Source organism: Myxine glutinosa, chromosome 5, assembly GCF_964187855.1.
Source record: "Myxine glutinosa chromosome 5, kmMyxGlut1.1, whole genome shotgun sequence".
Taxonomy (NCBI): Eukaryota; Metazoa; Chordata; class Myxini; order Myxiniformes; family Myxinidae; genus Myxine; species Myxine glutinosa.
In genome coordinates, this window is record NC_136265.1 from 184,150,694 (window position 1) to 184,170,207 (window position 19,514).

The following is a 19,514-nucleotide window of genomic DNA, read 5'->3' on the forward strand; positions in this document are numbered from 1 at the left end:
GTTACCTGCATGCCTTGTTTGTCTATTTTCTCCTTCCCTGTTTTTTGTCTTTCCCCATATTATTCTGCTGTTCCTTTTGTTATGTTGTGTCCTGACCCGTTCTTTGTTCTAGCTCTTCCATGAGCTTTGATTATGTGTCCAAAAAAACAAATCATGGAGTCATGGAAGTCCTTTGCCGCATGCCGTGGCTGGTTGAAGGGGTGGCGACTACCAGCCAACTGGCATGTTGAAATATAAGGAAGAGAGGTTTAGGATGTAGGGTTAGACTTTGGTCCATGATCGCAGAGAAAGATGCAAACAGTGTATTCACTGTTCGGAGGACCATACAGCATGCAAAAACCAAGAGTTTGTGTGCAACGGGGAAAGTGCAACCAAAGGTGGGGTAGGGAGATGTGATGTGGGGGATGAAGCAGGGGTGTGGGTTGGGTGACCCAGAGTGGAGGCAGGAAGATGTGATGTGGGGGATGAAGTATGGGTGTGGGTTGGGTGACCCAGAGTGGGGGCAGCAAGATGTGATGTGGGGGATTAAGTGTGGGTGTGGGTGTGGGTTGGGTGACCCAGGGTGGGGGCAGGAAGATGTGATGTGGGGGATGAAGTGTGGGTGTGGGTTGGGTGACCCAGAGTGGGGGCAGCAAGATCTGATGTGGGGGATTAAGTGTGGGTGTGGGTGTGGGTTGGGTGACCCAGGGTGGGGGCAGGAAGATGTGATGTGGGGGATGAAGTGTGGGTGTGGGTTGGGTGACCCAGAGTGGAGGCAGGAAGATGTGATGTGGGGGGTGAAGCAGGGGTGTGGGTTGGGTGACCCAGAGTGGGGGCAGGAAGATGTGATGTGGGGGATGAAGCAGAGGTGTGGGTTGGGTGACCCAGAATGGGGGCCGGATGATGTGGTGTGAACTTGGGCATTCACAGGACGATGTGGGGATGAAGTGAAGTACTGAAGTAAAGGTGTTTACCACCACAATAATATGACACTCGCCATAAAACGGGGTTGTGAAAGTTTATCACAAAGTTTGGGAAGTATTTTTCTTCAAAATTAGTTGAGAGGGAGGTGATCTTGGATTTCGTAGATGCTCATGCAGAGTTTAGATATTTTTCAAGGTGGTCGATCATTTTGGAATCCCCTTATTTTGTCCTGTTCTGTGTGTATAGATGGTCCTTTGCCAGATTGAAGAAGCACGCAGGAGTCACAAACACATCCACATCCCTTTCTTCGACATCTTTCTGCACAACTTGTGCCGAGGTTTGTCACCATGATTAACGAACACCGTGAGGACCCTATTCGGACATCGCTAAACTTCATTTTACTTTTGTCCATCAACACGTACTAGTTATTTGTTTTTGACTGTAGCATACACACTTGTAATTCCTGCCATTTACATTGCTTTTCATGGGATTGAAGTTGTTGCCTTTATTTAAGTGTTTTTTCCTTGAATTTTGCATTGATTAATTATTTGAAATGCATCGTCGTCATCAAATGCTAATCCGGCCATAAAACATTGCTTAAAAAAGGGGACCACGGTGCCCAAAAAGGCCAACGCCCACTCTGCGGGGAAATGTGGCCTCTAAAGGCGGTTTGTCATCATCAAATGCTAATTAGTTATTTTTATTAATTTACAATTTGGTACAAAGCATAATTGACCATTGTTCTAAGAGACTATTGCTACAAGAGACCATTGTTCAAAGAGACCATTGTTCGAAGAGACCATTGTTCGAAGAGCCCATTGTTTTAAGAGACCATTGTTATAAGAGACCATTGTTATAAGAGACCATTGTTATAAGAGACCATTGTTATAAGAGACCATTGTTATAAGAGACCATTGTTCTTTGCACCGAAACGTCATGAATATCGACTCCTCGACAAGGTACCGCATTGTGAGCTCATTAAGGAAGAAATGCAAACTGTTAAAAAGCAAGTTCCTTTCCAAGTTCCAATTCCAACCAAGTTCCAATTAAAGAGAGCCTCCTCAGCGCCGACGAGTCTGGCATTTCACTCAGGCTGACTGGCACGGTCTGCAAGCAGCCATCAATCATCTGGACTGGTCTCCCATCTCTACTGCCTCTGACATCAATTCTTCCTGGGAATTCTTCCAAAGCAAACTGCTCTCTCTCATGCACAGATTTATCCCATCTCGTCTTCAGTTGTCTTACCCTTCCTCCCGTCCATGGTACACTGAATCTTGTGGTGCGGCAGTTGCCCTGAAACAACTTGCCTTTGCCTCATGGAAGGCAAATCCAACTGAAGGCAACCTCAGTTCCTTTCACCAAGCTCGGAACAAGTGTGTGTCTACCCTCAGGAGTGCCAGGAAGCACTATCTCTCCACACTCAAGATTGAACTCTCAAACCTGTCTCCTTCCTCCAAATCCTGGTGGCATCTGGTCAAATCCGTTTCTGGTGTTTGTTCCGCCTCCATCCCCTCCCTTACCTCAAATGGCGACACAGTTGACACCGCACGTGACAAAGCCGAATGCCTCAACTCTGTGTTTGCCTCAAAATATTGTGTCCCAAACCCATCTCTCTCTGTTCCCACCTTTCCCAGTCGAACCCAACTGTTCCTGGACTCTGTGTCCTTCTCTCCTGACAAGGTGGAGAAGTTTTTGTCAAACCTCGACTCTGATTCTGCAACTGGACCAGACGGCATCAGCCCACGGGTCCTAAAATCCTGATCTGCCACTCTATCTCACCCTCTCTCTGTTCTTTTCACCCTCTCTTTTGCTCAAGGTCATCTGCCAGCATCTTGGAAATCAGCGAACATTACCGCTTTACACAAAAAAGGTGCAAAAACAGATCCTTGCAACAACAGACCAATCAGCCTGCTCCGAATTATCAGCAAAGTCATGGAATCCATCATTGCTTCGGATCTCAAATCCTTCCTCTTCTCCAATGGCTTGATCTCTGATCATCAATTTGGATTCAGACCAGGCCATTCTACTCTGGATATGCTGCTTCTGCTGTCTCAACAATGGATGGAGGTCCTCAATGCCAAACAGGAGATCAGAGCTGTCTCCCTTGACATATCACGTGCCTTCGATATGGTCTGGCACCCAGCTCTGCTCACCAAACTCTCCCCTATGGTATCCATGGAAATCTCCACTCATGGCTTGCGGACTTCCTCTCTGGTCTTGGGCAACGTGTGGCCCTGAATGGATTTCTCTCATCTCCCCTTCCTGTTCTGGCTGGAGTTCCCCAAGGTAGTGTTCTGGGCCCTGTGCTATTTCTGGTCTTCATCAATGATCTCTCCGACTCTCTGGAAAATCCTCTCTATCTCTTTGCTGATGACTCCTCTATCTGCTGCTCCATTCCTCATCCCTCAGATCGGCAGTCTGCAGCCTCCTCACTCTCTGCAGACCTGGACAAAATCACAGACTGGTCAAACAAGTGGAACATGTCTTTCAATCCTGACAAATCCCACACTCTTACTATGTCTCTCCAAAAAGACCGACTGGAAAACCCTCCCATCTACTTTCTCAACAATCCTCTCCAAGAAGTTCTGTCGCTCAAGCTTTTGGGTCTCACTATCTGCCATGATATTTCTTGGGATAACCACATTTCCAAGCTGGCCTCCAAAGCCAGTCGCCGACTGGGCATCCTCCGTCGTGCGAAGTCCTTCCTTGGCACACCTGAGCTCCGCACCACATACAAGGCTTTCATCCACAGCTCAATAGAATACTGTAACCCCCCTCTGGGCTGGTGCTCCTGCCTCACACCTAGCTCGGCTTCACGCTGTTGAAACCAAAGCTTTCAGAATCATTGGAATCTCCTGTGATGAAGCTAACTCCGAGGGCCTTTCACTCACTCACCGCAGGCAGGTTGGTGGTCTTTCTGTCTTTTACCGACTCCTCTCTGGCCTTGTTCCCCCAGCTCTCTCTGTGCTCTGTCCTCCTAATATTCCTACAGGTCGCACAAGATCTGCCAGCAACCCTCTTATGGTTAAACTGCCAAAATCTAGGCTCTCTGCTCACCTTCACTCTTTCAATACCCTTTTCTCCCGCCTCTGGAACAAACTCCCCCACTCCCTTCAATCCCACTCCTCTCTCCAGGTCTTTAAAACAGCTGTTCACCACCATCTCTTATCTTCCCCCATCCAAAACCTTGATCTTTTCTACCCCCACTACTTCACCCCAGATACACTTTTTTTGAAATTCCAACTTTTTTGCTGGAAGTCCTTGCAGTGTCCATATGTTTTATACCTCTCCCACCTCCCTCCAAGCCCTCCCCCTCCCACATTTCTCTCGATGTCCTTGCTCTCAAATGTTGTGTTTGTGTCCTTCCCCCTCTCTCCCTATCTTGTGTTCCGCTCCCCTTATTTTGTGTTTTATGTGTCGGTTGACTTTTTGTGTGATTAATGTTAGCTCTTTCACGAGCATCGATCTTGTTGTATACAAAAAAAACGAAAAAAAAAAAAAACGAAGTTTGACTTCATATTCAGTGTATGGAATTTGTGGATATTGAAATGTGAAATTCTCCTTGTACTTGAAATCGCAAACTTTTGTTTATTTGACATTTTATTTTCCCAATAATTTGGTACAAAAGGTACTTTTGGTTCAAAACCCCAAAATGACATTATGGCTTTGGTATATTTTGTGTTTCCACCTTACCAGACAACTCATGATTCTCAATGCAGGTTCAAATGCCATGTGTTCAATTGATGTCTCCTAATGGAGCGGATGTAGAAATTCTTCTTGACCTAAGACAAAGTGGCAAAGGTAAAATAAGATGCTCGGCATAAGATTGCTGAGTTTGTCTCCATCTTTTATCATCTGCCAGGACAGGTATCCGGCCTTTCTGGGTGCTCTTTTAATCCTGTTGGCATTTTGATACCATTAATTTTTTTTCCACTTCTTTGTGGAAGCTGAAAGCACTTTCGTGCGCCCACTAAAGAATGGGGTTGGGATCAATCATTAAATTATTTGAAGAGATATGTTTTAGAGGATGAATGTTGATATGTTTTCGATAACAGCACAAAAAAAGTTAGGAGATAAATAAGCCGGATAATCGTGTTTTAAAATCGGACTATGTTCACTTCCATAATGCAAATGAACTACTTCAGTCTATTCACCTGACGGCATGGGTGCACAACTCATTCATGGACACATAGGTCTGCGTTTCATCAGAATCATCACAAGTAATATTCTCACGTTCAAGATGCCAAAGTGCCAAGCTTTTTCAACTGTTCAAATCGTCGAGAAATTTGCCCAGTGAAGTCGCTTTTTTTTTTTTACATCACTGAACCACCAAATGATTGCCAACGTTGTACTTTGTGGTTGAAAAAGCCTAGAAACAACCAACCTAAGTGAGGGGAAGGAGGTGTAGGCGAGGGGGAAGGGCAGTGACGGGGGGTTGGGGGTGAACGGGTGGTGGGAGGAGGGGTTGAGGTGAACGGGTGGTGGGAGGAGGAGTTGGGGTGAATGGGTGGTGGGAGGGGGGTTGTGGTGAACGGTTTGTGGGAGGGAGGTTGGGGTGAAAGGGTGGTATGAGGGGGGTTGGAGTGAACGGGTTGTGGGAGGGAGGTTGGGGTGAACGGTTTGTGGGAGGGAGGTTGCGGTGAGTGGGTTGTAGGAGGGAGGTAGGGGTGAACCGGTGGTTGGAGGAGGGGTTGGGGTGAACGGTTGGTGGGGGAGGGGGCTGGGGTGAACGGGTTGTGGGAGGGAGGTTGGGGTGAAAGGGTGGTCGGAGGGGGGTTGGAGTGAACGGGTTGTGGGAGGGAGGTTGGGGTGAGTGGGTTGTGGGAGGGAGGTTGGGGTGAACCGGTGGTTGGAGGAGAGGTTGGGGTGAACGGTTGGTCGGGGAGGGGGGGGCTGGGGTGAACGGGTTGTGGGAGGGAGGTTGGGGTTCTTGAGGACTAGCACTGAGCTTTGCTTACTTGGGCCTGGCTTCAAATAAACATGTAACTCTCGCCTGTTTCTAGCACGATACACTCCGCCGGCAATGGCACAATACTAGCGACTAGGCCAGGCAGACATCTCAGGAAACTGAACACCGAGAGGCCGAAAGCATTAATATCCCAATCGATCAATAAACTACTTTTATTTATACTTCCTGGTCGAGAAAGGAGAAGAACCCTTTTGGTCACACATTTTTGTGGGAAAGAAATGACTTATTGCAAATTATCATGAAATAACGTGTTGAGTTGACCGATCGGGGGCGGGAGGAAGGCGGGGACCTAGCAACAGGGTGATTCCATGGCAACTGACGTTACAAATGCAGGATTCTTGCATAGTTCAAGCCAATACAAAGCAGTAATTGAGACTGACAGGGCTATTACCTCATGATGGTTATTAAAGTTGTGTGTCAGGAAGGGCAGGGTTGTAGGCTTTTCACACTGACTGTATCTCTTCTCCAGCAATGGGTGAAAGCTCCAGGGTAACTGACGTTACACATAAAGGAGACCAAAAATCAGGGTACTTGATTGCACACAGATATTTCATGTCCCTGTGGAATTCGGAAGATAATTTTCATGCGAGATTATGATTGGATTGCAGACTACAGCTGTGCAATGAATTAAGGAATTTAGGCTGGTATGTTATTAGTTATTGCCATTTGAACATGTAAGGATCGGTAACTCACGTTAAGCTCCTTTTTACTGTGTGTAATCATGGAGAAAATAGGATCCACGTTGTAAGTTTAATGTGAGATATCTTTCATTTTGTTGTTTTGTGCTTTGCTTTGGTTTATTCAACCTGGGATGCTAAGAAAGAAAATAAATACTTGTGGGGAAGTAAGCAGGGGACCTATGGCTTTGAGTCCGATCCGAGGGACGAGGCAAATTGGGTTTAATATTGTTACGTTTGTAGGGGTAGACAATGATTACCTTATAAATCAGGTAGAATGTATAGATCAATATGCTCCGAATGTTGTGTAGCCATCTTGATGTAAATAAGTCAGCTCCGGGTGTTTGGATTAAGTGTTACGTGTGGCCATCACGGAGGTATATAATAAACTGGAGAGCCAATGACGGCTGTCGGCTGAAGCTAGCGGAAGTTGCTTGGCGGCCATATTGGGAAGCCGATTGTGTCTGCGTCCGTGTTTGTGAACGTGTCTTATTTGTGAACGCGCTGTTTCAAAATGCCACAGTGTGTTGCATTTGACTGCACAAATACCTCAGGGAAGGCCTCCACATGCACATTTCACAAGTAAGTGACAAACCGCGATCGCGGGTGTTCTGCTTTTTCAGTTTTTGGCGTGGTCACGGTGGTGGGGCATCACGCCGCAGAATGTGAAACCAACATTTCCCCACCCAGCAAATCCCGAAAAGAACATTTGTGTTGTACTCGATGCATGTCACATGCTTAAACTTGCAAGAAACTGTCTTGGATCCATGAAAATGATGGAGGATGGCAACAAAAAAGTCATCGCGTGGAAATACATCCAGGCACTCTTTGATCTGCAGAAGAGGGAAGGCTTGCGTCTGGGAAATAAGCTCTCCCGGAAACACATCGAGTGGAAGAGCAATGTCATGAAGGTGGACACAGCTGCTCAGACATTGAGCACTAGTGTGGCAGATGCAATTCGGTTTTGCAGGGACACTTTGCAACTATCAGAATTTCAGGGCAGTGAGGCTACCTGCCAATACATTGAAACATTGGACAAACTGTTTGACATTCTAAATTCTCGCAATCCATTGGCACGAAACTACAAGGCACCACTCATGACATCACGAGAAGGACTTTTCCTGCCATTCCTGGATACTGCCTACAGTTACTTGTCCAACATCAAAAACATGAATGGTCAAGTTATGACCAATACGCGTTTGAAAACCCCCTTCATTGGTTTCATGATCTGCATAGAGAGTGTCAAAATTTTGTATTTCACATATGTCAAACCTGCCTCATCTCCCCTGCGATACCTGCTCACGTACAAAATGAGCCAAGACCACATTGAACTTTTCTTTGGAGCGGTCCGCATTGCATGTGGAAGTGGGAATAACCCAACGGCCCGGCAGTTTGTTGCCGCATATAAGCGCCTCTTGATGCGACATGACATCAAGTCTGCAAGTGGGAACTGTTCTGCACAGGACTCAACCAGAATCCTGAATGCGGCTTCCTTCAAGTGCGTTGCAAAGCAGGCTGTGCCTGACGAGAGTCACGACATGTTGGTGGCCAGACGATACGACCTGGAGCTGAGATCGCCGGCAAAAGAGGACCACGACTATGCGGATATTCCAAATTTTGAGCAACTTTCCATCTTTACAGAGTCATGTGTTGGCTATATTGCCGGCTATGTGGTGAGGATGGTGAGGAAGACTCTGAAGTGTAGCCAATGTCTTTCTGCATTGACCAGTAACAACGAAGAATGGCAAACCACACCAATGTACAGCCTGATTGTTACCAAGAACAGGGGTGGCCTCATAGTTCCCTCGCACAGTGTTGTTCGTGTCTGTGAGGCGACTGAACGCTGTGTCAAGAGGCTCCTGGCTGTAAGCAATGGCAAAATGCCTCGTGAAAGTGGGATAAGAGTGGCAATTTCCACTTCTGTCCTTTCTGAGGTCGGTCGGTCTACATTTGCTTCCTTGGATCGGCACATGTTTGACTGTGAGGCAGACAGCAACCATGTGTTTGCTTTAATACATTCTGTATCACAATCATACAGCAAGATACGTTTCCATCATGTTGTGAGAACACTCGATGATGACATGAAGGAAGAGCGCATCAGGAAAAAATATTGCAAACTGGTCCTGTTTGCTCACCAGTGAGGCAACACCAGAGCAAGCTGAAATATAAGAGCGACCTCATCTCTACATGGTGTGGGTGTGTTTTGTGGGTTAACTGTGAATTGTGTGGGTTAACTACATGACAGCGTTTCATGTCATTTATGTGACTGACTCACTGTTGATGTGTTGCTGACCCATGTCAGTGTAGAATAAACTCTGGTTATCATTATATCTGCGTGGTTTCTAACATCTCGGTAATAGAAACATACACATCTTAGTTACAATATAATGACTGAATTAAGTAACATCATATAACATGACAACAAATCAGATCTTTATATTGAGGAATATTATAGAACAAGCCAAAGAATGGCAAACGACGATGTACCTCAATTTTATAGATTTCTAGAAAGCTTTCGACTCCTTGCCCAGAGAAAGTCTGGGTCATAATGAAGAAATACAGCATACCTGGAAAATTAGTGAACCTTGTAAAAGCCCTTTACCAAGACTTTCAATGTGCGGTCGTCGACCAAGGTGAAACAACAGAATGGTTCAAGGTGAAGACAGGAGTTAAACAGGGGTGTAACATGTCAGGATTCTTATTCCTACTAGTGGGTGATTGGGTCATGAGAAGGACGATAAAGAACACCGAGCGGTAATTTTGGGCACTTTTTTTTCAAACAAGCTCTAAACCATTGGATTCCCCAGGAAAAATGCGTCGAGAATCAACTTCAAACTTAATGAACACCATTTCCTTAAAGAACGGGATTCTGAGCCCGAATATCAGTTCAAATATTAGTATTCTATATTAATTAAATAGTCGGCGGTCCTAAAATTCGCTCCAGCTGCATCATCAGTGCGCCACGCCTTTGCTTTGACAGGCTTACGATCGGCTTCCCAATATGGCCGCCAGACTATTTCCGGTGGCTTCACGGCGGCTAATGCTGCGAGGTGGCCAATTGGCTCTCCATATTATATACCTCCGTGGTGGCCATACGGAGGGTGGCTCTTGTGTTAATTAGTGAGGGATTATGGGTAATTTATCCCGTGTGTAAATACCTCTTTAATCTATAGTCAATACCGTTGTTTCTTATGACACCGCACTAGACATTAGCCAAATTCGCCCATTAAACTACACTAAGTATGAATAAAACTAACCGGAAACTCAGATCGAACAATACCGCTGGCGCCGCAGCCGCTACATCACCACAAGGACAGGCAGGCCGAGAGCCACGCCCAGAAGAGCGGTGATTGTGCCATTGGTTTGACTTTGATGTCAAAGTGCACAAGTCTACCTTTAGAAAGAGGCTGCACAAATTTGAACTACATGGGAGGTGTGCCAGGAGGAAACCTTTGCTGTCCAGAAAGAACATCAGGGCAAGACTAAAGTTTGCCAATGAACACCGAGGCAAAGACCAGCACTTCTGGAACAATGTGCTCTGGACAGATGAGTCAAAGGTAGAGCTATTTGGCCACAGTACCAGAGGACATGTTTGGCGAAAACCAAAGACAGCATTTGAATGGCACAAGCCTGGGTAAGATGGGACTTGCTGATAGGAGCAGAGATGGACTATAAAGAGGTGGCACATGCTGATTGGTGAAGCAGGCACGGATGATGTCAGAGCAGCGTGTACAAGATAGTTGGAGTGGCGGACATTTTCCCTTCTCAGTTTGGGTCTGGTGGTGGACGGTTGTGTGCCGGCATATTCTCTTCCTTCCCTCTTGCTTGCTCTTGTCTACTCTCGTTGTGGAGGCTTCATCGCGGGCGGCCATGTTCTGGGATCTTGCTGGTGGTTGTGAAGAGGCAGAGCTGCAGAACGAAAAGCTGCGGATTTCAGGACGGGAACGGCGAGTGGACAGGTGCGCCCGTTTGATTTGCGCGCGAGGCCCGGAGTGAGCGCGACACACAGCGAGGCCTGGTTTTGCCACCCACTTGCCGTGTGGAAGAGCGAGCGCATTTTACCGCGAAGGCCCGAGACGATTTTGATGACCCCTGACGAGACGCCCCCGCCGATTTGAGCTAAGTGCCACAAACAACGCTATTTATTTTCGATCTCGGATCATCAATTTGGTTTCAGACCAGGTCATTCGACTCTGGACATGCTGATTCTGCTGTCTCAACAATGGATGGAGGTCCTCAACGCCAAACAGGAAATCAGAGCTGTCTCCTTTGACATATCACGTGCCTTTGATACGGTCTGGCACAACACCCTGCTCACCAAACTCTCCTCTTATGGTATCCATGGAAACCTCCAAACATGGCTTGCCGACTTCCACTCTGGTCTCAGAATGGCCCTGAACGTGTGGCCCTGAATGGAATTCTCTCATCTCCCCTTCCTCAGGCTCCCCCCTTCAGGCTTGTGCTCTTTCAGGCTGGAGTTCCCCAATGATCGCTCCGACTCTCTGGAAAATCCTCTCTATCTCTTTGTTGATGACTACACTCTCTGCCGCTCCATATCTCAACCCTCAGATCGGCAGGCAGCATCCTCTTTACTCTCTGCATAGCTGGACAATATCACAAACTGGCCAAACAAGTGGAACATGTCTTTCAATCCTGAGAATTCTCACACTCTCACTTTGTCTCTCCGTAAAGACCGTCTGGACAACCCTCCCTTCTACTTTCTGAACAATCCTCTTGAAGAAGTTATGTCACTCAAGCTTTTGGGTCTCACAATCTGCCATGATCTGTCCTGGGAAAACCACCTTTCCAAGCTGGCCTCCAAAGCCAGTCGCCGACTGGGCATCCTCCATCGTGCGAAGTCCTTGCTGGGCACTTCTGAGCTCCTCACCACATACAAAGCTTTCATCAGTAGCTCAATGGAATACTTCCCTCCCCTCTGGGCTGGTGCTCCTGTCTCACACATAGCTCAGGTTCACGCTGTTGAAACCAAAGCTTTCAGAACCATTGGAATCTACCGTGATTAAGCTAACCTTAAGCTAACCGAGGGCCTTTCACTTGCTCACCGCAGGCAGGTTGGTTGTCATTCTGTCTTCTACCGACTCCTCTCTGGCCTTGCCCCACCTGCTCTGTCTGTGCTCTGTCCCCCAAATTTTCCTGCAGGACGCACAAGATCTGCCTGCAACCCTCTTATGGTTAAACTGCCAAAATCAAGACTTTCTATTCACCTTCACTCTTTCATTCCCTTTTCTCCTGCCTTTTGAACAAACTCCCTCACTCTGTTCAATCCCACTCCTCCCTCCAGGTACTCAAAACAGCTGTTCACCACCATCTCTTATCTTCCCCCATCCAAAACCTTGATCTTTTCTGTCCCCGTTAATTCACCGCAGACCCACTTTTTTGAAATTCCGACTTTTTTCTTTCCTGGAAGTTCCAGCAGTGTCCATGCGTTTTATACTTTCCCACCCCCCCCCCCTCCTCCTTCCCATGACTCCTCCCCCTCCCCAAGCCCTCTCCCTCCCACAGATCTTCCGTTGTCCCTGTTCTCTGCTGTTGTACTTGTGTGCCTCCCTCTCTCTCTCCATCTTGTCTCCCGCTCCCTTTTTTGGATGTTTTGTGTGTCCGTTCGTTGTTGTTTTTTGTGATTGATGTTAGCTCTTCCACGAGCCTCGATCTTGTATACAAAAACAAACAAACAAAAAAAGACCCTGGAGATCCAATGGATCCCAAACATCCAAAATACTCTGATGACCCTGAAGACTGTGAGACCCAAAAGACCATGAAGACCCCAAATACCCCAAAAACACCGAATACCCTAAATACCCAAAGGACTTAGGCCTTCAAACCCAATGGGCCAAAGACCCAAAAGACCCCGAAGATCCAAAAGATCCACAGGATCCAAAAGACCCAAACAACCCTGAAGACCCAAATGACTCAGAGGACCCAAAATACCCCCAAGGACTTAGAAGACCCCCAAGCACTCTTAAGATACAAAATACCCAAAATATCCTGAAGACCCAATGGACCCCAAACACCTAAAATACCCCAAAGACCCTGAAAAACCAAAATACCCTGAAGACTGTTAAAGACCCAAAATACCCTTATGGATCCCGAAGATGCAAAAGACCCTGAAGACTGAAAATACCTGAAACACCCAATAGACCCCAAAGACCCAAAAGTCCCTGAAGACCCAAAAGACTCCAAGGATCCAAACTATCCTGAGTATCCAAAAGACCCAAACAACCCCAAGGACCCACCAACCCAGAGGACCCAAATGACTCAGAGGACCCAAAATAACCCAAGGACACAGAAGACCCCCAAGGACTCGGAAGACCCAAAATACACTGAAGACACAAACGATTGAAAAGACCCTGAAGAACCAAAAGATCCCAAATAAAGACCCAAAAAATCTCAAAGACCTAAAATATCCTGAAGAAAGACCCAAAATACCCAAAATATCTCAAAGAAAGACCCAAAATATCCTAAATAAAGACTCAAAATATCCCCAAAAAAGACCCAAAAGACCCCAAAGACCCAAAAGAGCCTCAGGATACAAAATACCCAGAGGACCAAAAAATACCCCAAGGACCCAGAAGACACCCAAAGGCTCTGAAGACCCAAAATACCCCAAAATACCCAAAAGACCAAAAATATCCTGAAGACCCAATGGACCCCAAACACCTGAAATACCCAAAATACCCTGAAGACTGTTAAAGACCCAAAATACCCTGAAGACTGAAAAGACCCAAAATATCTCAGACTTAAAGACCCTAAAAACTGAAAAGATTGAAAAGACCCTGAAGACCGAAAAGGCCCAAAGGACCCAAAGACCGAAAAGGCCCAAAGGACCCAAAGACCGAAAATACCCCAAATATCCCAGTTACTGAAAGGATCGAGACGACCGAAAAGACCCAAAATACCCCAATACCCCCCAAATATCCCAAAGACCCCGAAGACCTAAAAAAAAACCCCGAAGACCCAAAAGATCGAAAAGACCCCAAAGGCCCAAAATACCCCGAAGACCCTTAAATATCTGAAAGACGCTAAAGACTCAAACAATCCAAAAGACTGAAAAGACCCTGAAGACCCTGAAGACCCTCAATACCCCAAAGAACCAACATACCCCAAAAACCTTTAAATACCCCAAAGATCCAGATTGAGGATCCAAAATACTCAAATGACTCACAAGACCCCAAGGACACAAAATACCCCATGGACACAAAAGACACCAAGGACTCCGAAGATGCAAAAGTAGAGTAATTATGCCTCTCACATTGGAATTGTAGATGGTAGCTTGCAAACTGAGCCACAAGGTCGGTGTACAGAAGTGGTATTATTAAAATCACAATAAATACAAGGCACAGGAAGGTGAAATTTGCTGCACGTGATATGCAATGTGCGCAGAGTAAAACGAGTGTTCATTTACGTCTGTTTGATGTTTAATAAATAAAGATGATAAAAGCACACCTGCCATTTTGAAACAAATAAATTGATCCTTGAAAGTGATGTAAACTGATATCGAACTCAATTCATGGACAGTACTGTGTTAAACTTCTGCACGTTTTCCAGAAGTATCTCTTTATTTTGCACATTAGCCAAAATTTTTTTTAACAAAAACAAAAGTTAAATTACGACTGGGATTACGGACAGTAAAATTACAGTTCAGCACTTCGTGTAACCCCCACGAGCATTCAGGAGAGCACGTACACGTTGAGGCATGCTGTTCACGAGATTTGCCAAGGTTTGGACAGGAATCGCTTGCCATGCAGTGACAATAGCCTGCTGCAATTCACGCACAGAGGTCGGCTGCTGGTCCAAGTGGTCGATTTGACGCGTTAATTCTGCCCACAAGTTCTCTATCGGATTCATATCCGGGGACATGGCAGGCCACTCCATATGCTCTACACCACGGTCAGCAAGAAAGTGTTGGATCATGCGAGCACGATGAGGCCGTGCATTGTCATCTTGGAAGACAAGTTTCCTCGAAAGGCTGCACGAGCAAATGGAAGCAATGTTTCTTCCAGAATTGCCCTGTACTTGAACTGGTGCAGGTTTCCATTCAGAACAACCAGGTCAGTTTTGCCCCCTGCATGAAAAGCAGCCCAAACGGTCACCCCACCACCTCCAGCTTGGACTCTTGGCACTATACAATCTTTGTTGTAGGCTTCATGCACTTGTCTGCGCACTCGGACGTGGCCATCTTGACGATAGCCCAGAAATCTAGACTCGTCACTGAAGATCACGTGATTCCAGTGTCCTGGCTGCTATTGACGGTGCTCTCTGGCCCACTGCAATCGGCGCTGGCTGTGTTGTCTGGTCAGGCGTGGCTTTCCCAGGGGACGCCTGACACGATAGCCTGCTTGAACCAGTCGTTGGTTGACTAGCCTTCTGGATACAGGCACATTTGTCAGTTGCTGCCACTCAGCCCTAAGCCGATTAGCTGACTTGGTACGGCCATTGCAGACTAACCGGTGCAGCTGGCGATCATCTCTCCTTGTGGTTCTGCGTGGACATCCTGTCCTCGGTATTGGAGTAGGGACACCCCTCTGAGCATTTCGTTTCAGGATCTTTGACACCTGACCTTGAGTGATGCCATACTGCCGAGCAATAGCACGCTGTTTCATGCCGTAATTTCGTAACGTCACCCCTCCATGACAAACAGCATTGTCGAGTTGACAAACCATCTCCAGAGGAAGTGGCAATCACTTTTGGAGACGTGCAGCAGTTGTTTTCCACTAATACAGAACGCAACAACCCTTGTATACCCGACTGTGAAGCCAATCATCAAATGCACCTGTCCGTACATTTTGTCACGCCACCTGTGATATAATCCTGTTGTTGACTTCTTGCTGCGATAGACAATCAGTGACATGGTTCTTTTAACAAATAAATCACCAAAGTGTAAAAGAAACTCACCAGATTGATATACTGAGTTGAAAGGAAACCCAAGTCAAGAAAAAAAATAATTCCGAATTAAATGCCAAGTCTGTAGAAATATATATATATATATATATATATATATATATATATATATATATATAGATATATAAATATATATATATAACACACACACACACACACACACACACACACACAGTGCATTCAGAAAGTATTCAGACCCCTTCACTTTTTTCACATTTTGTTATGTTGCAGCCTTATGCTGAAATCGTTTAAATCGTCCTTCGACCTCATGGCTTGGTTTTTCTCTGATATGCATTGTCAGCTGTGAGACCTCATATAGACAGGTGTGTGCCTTTCCAAATCATGTCCAATCAATTGAATTTACCCCAGGTGGACTCCAATCAAGTTGTAGAAACATCTCAAAGATTATCAAGAGAAATGGGAGGCACCTGAGCTAAATTTCAAGTATCATAGCAAAGGGTCTGAATACTTATGTCAATCTGATATTTCAGTTTATTCTTTTTATTAAATTTGCAAAACTTTCTGAAATACTGTTTTCTCTTTGTCATTATGGGGTATTGAGTGTAGATTGATGAGGGAAAAAATGAATTTATACGTTTCAGCATAAGGCTGCAACATAACAAAATGTGTAAAAAGTGAAGGGGTATGAATACTTTCTGAATGCACTGTATAAAAATTTTAAAAACCACCTTTAGAGGCCAATTTTCCCCGCAAAACGGGGGTTGGCCTTTTTCGGGCACCGTGGTTGTTGTTGTTTTTTTGTCCCCTTTTTGAAGCAATGTTTTATGGCCGGATGCCCTTCCTGCCGCCAACCCTTTTTGTCGCCTTTTACGACAAGCAGGGAATTACCAGTGAACTGGTACTCAAATTAGCCGACCTCGGAAGGATGACAGGCTGAGTCAACCCCCCTGGCGTTAATTCAGCGATTGACCGGGATTCGAACCCAGGATCCCAGGATCCTAGGATCCTAAGCTGGCACCCTAGCCGCTAGCCCAAGACCATGCTCTCAAGTTTTCTGTACATAAAACAATTTTCTTTTTTTATGAAAGGACCAAACTGACCCCCTCGATGTCAGTTTCTAAAGTCCCGTATCTTCCCTCCCTACAGTGTGAAACGTTCCCTGTTGTGTATCTGTATATTTCCACTCTTTGACTTGCACAAGCTCCCCCACCCCCACCACGACACCATCAGGACTGTGTGAAAGGTCATGACTGGGGACGTGGCAGTTTTGGGACATTCCATCATGCCCAAGAACTGTGGGTGGCGCATGATCGGAAAGTTTTCTGCATTCCCTGGCAATCAGAGCCGGTTGATGAGCCTCATGTGATGTCCGAGGATCCCTATCTACACGCGCCGCAAGGGTCTGGGGCCGTCCCGAGAGAACCAATAAAATTCACAGCACAGCACGGGCGAGAGGCTCTTTGTGCGTTCTGGCTGCTGGTTATTGAGCTCTGGTTGGTTTCGGTTATGTCTCCTGGTCAGGTCCTTGGTAGTGCCACCTGTTGATTCCTGCCTGCTGCAACCGTGATTTCCGCCCGGTCCTTAGCAAATCAGTGGCGTGGGGCGAGCACAGCTCAGAGATGGCACAGCACCATGAGGCCGAGCAAAGCCCCCAACTGCGCAGCAAGCATGGTGATGTGGGACAGGTTTTCTCTCATCCCCGTCTTGTCCCCTTTCTCTGTACTTCTTGTCACCCTGAATGAATGAAATAAGGCATTATTTATTGAAGCCGTCATGGATCCATGGGTGCCTGGGGTTCTTTTCGGATTCATACGTTAGTTTTGTATTGCTGCTTACGGTTGTGTTTTCTTGGTCTTTTCTTGCTCATTTTCTCATGTAATAAATTTTCCTTGTTAATGAGAACCTGTGTTCACCGGTAATTGGGAACTCCAGAGCACGTAGAGAATTTGTAGATAATCCGTTAGTCGGGGGGCAGTTAGGATCTGCGCAATGAAGGCGTTACAAGACGGGAATCACTGTCAAAAGCTCTGTTTGGCTATTTCTGTCGGCAAATTCGCCGCCGTCATGTGCTTTTAAACACCGACTCGGTGGTATCTGTCTTTGCGTATATTTAATTTGTCTTTCATCGTGTGTGCATCTGTCTTCGTGTATAAGCCCAAAGTAACGAGCAGAAGCAGAGGCCTCTCGTCTCTAAACCGCCCGGCTGCACGACCTTTATTGAAGACCCGTGACTTGCGATATTTTGACAACTCACAAGATGGAGTGCTGCTGAAGTGGAGAAGGCCCTTATGCTCTGCAGATGCCATCTGCACACCTTGAGTTTTCCTGATATTTGTCAATACGTGATTGAACCTTTGATATGGGAGGTGTGGGAGGATGAATATATTGAAGGTAGCTGTGGTGAGGAGAGGTGAAGCATTTGCTTTCAAACAACTTGCCTTCTCTTCCTGCAAGGAAAACCCGACCAACCATTCTACAAAGCCCGCAACAAGTGTGTTTACTCTCAGGAGAGCCAGGAAAACAGCATTGGCCTCCCCTCAAGGCTTAAATTTCGAACCAGTCATCTTCCTCAAAGACCTGGTGCTGTCTTTTCAATGCTGTCTTTGGAGTATCCTCCTCCATGCCTTCCTCCTCTTTAATTTGCACCACAGGCAACTCCACTTGTGAGAGGGCCGAACGCCTTAATTCAGTATATGCTTCCAAATTTTGCATACCTAACCGTTTGCTCCCTGTACCTACCCTAGCCACACACACCCAACTGCTTCTGCTCTTTGTGTCTTTCTCAACTGAAAAGATAGAAAAGCTTTTGGCAACCATCCGCTCAGATTCACTAGATGACTCATTGTTCCAACAATGTTCCTTCCAGCTTATGTTCTAAGTTTCAAGACGTATGTAAGTAAATATCTGCCATTGTTAATTATTCAGGATCTAAGGTTGAGCTACATGAGGATAAGTGCTGGGAGAAGGTGGAGGTTTCATCCAATCCTAACCGCCTCAGCAAGATATTTGACGGGAACCCTCGCACTTACTGGGAGTCCAATGGCAGCACTGGCTCTCACTACATCAACATACACATTGTCAGAGGCATCATTGTCAGGTACTGTTTTTGGTCTGAGCTGTGAATTTACTCGGTTTTTTAAATGTGTATTTTGCTAAATCTTTGTTTTTATTTATTACTTGCAAAATCAAAGATTTTTCAAGTATATTGGTCGATTGCGTTTGTTATTACTTGGCAATTTTTTTTTTTTGACAAGTATGTTGATCACTGTGTGTGTGTGTGTGTGTGTTTGTGTGTTCGTGTGTTCGTGTTCGTTCGCTCGCTCGCTTGTACTTGCCTACAGGACACAATTTTAAATCGATCTTCACGAAACTTCACCAAATGGTAGAGTTTGTGGTCCTACATAATCCTATTTACTTTTGAAGTCAAAAGGTCAACATAGGCCAAAGGTCAACCGCTTCTTCCAGATTTCTAAAATCCTCAATTTTCAACCGATTCGTTGAAATTTGAATAGGATTTACATATCTGCTAACTGAATTCAGCCACCAACTATTTTTGAGATTAACGTAGGCCAAAAGGTCAACAACCTTTTCAAATTTTTTAAATCCTCAATTTTCATCTGATTGACTTGAAATTTCAAGAGAATTTGTATATCTGGACACTGAATTAAACCACCAACTATTTTTGAGGTCAACATTGGCCAAAAGGACAAAAACCTTTTCAAATTTCAAAAATCTTCAATTTTCATCCGATTGACTTGAAATTTAAATAGGATTTGCATATCAAATAACTGATTTCAAGCACCATCTATTTTTGAGATCACATGGGCCAAAAGGTCAACATCGGCGATATTTCTAAAATCGCCATTTTTCATCCGATTGAATTGAAAATTGAACAGCATTTGTATATTGAATCACTAAATTGGGGAATCAACTCTGTTTGAGGTCAAAAGGTCAAAGATCAAGTCAAGGTCAAATTCCGAAATCCTCAATTTTCATCTAAAAACCCGTCAATTTTCATCCGATTGACTTGGCAATTTAACAGCATTTGCACATTGAATCACTAAATTGGGAAACCAACTATTTTT

General features: G+C 45.6%; 1 protein-coding gene across 8 annotated transcripts in view; it reads left to right on the forward strand.

Annotated features, from left to right (window-relative positions):
• The window catches only part of CUL9 (cullin 9), a 321,162-nt gene that overhangs the window by 118,628 nt on the left and 183,020 nt on the right, over positions 1 to 19,514 (forward strand). For all 8 annotated transcript variants that reach the window (XR_013623648.1, XR_010984381.2, XM_068115286.2 and 5 more), the window contains 2 exons: positions 1,150 to 1,240; positions 18,355 to 18,526. Coding sequence is in view for 6 of the 8 variants with exons in the window: in XM_068115286.2 (XP_067971387.2) it covers positions 1,150 to 1,240; positions 18,355 to 18,526 (263 nt within the window). In the remaining 2 variants the exon portion in view is untranslated. The remainder of the gene's footprint in view (positions 1 to 1,149; positions 1,241 to 18,354; positions 18,527 to 19,514) is intronic.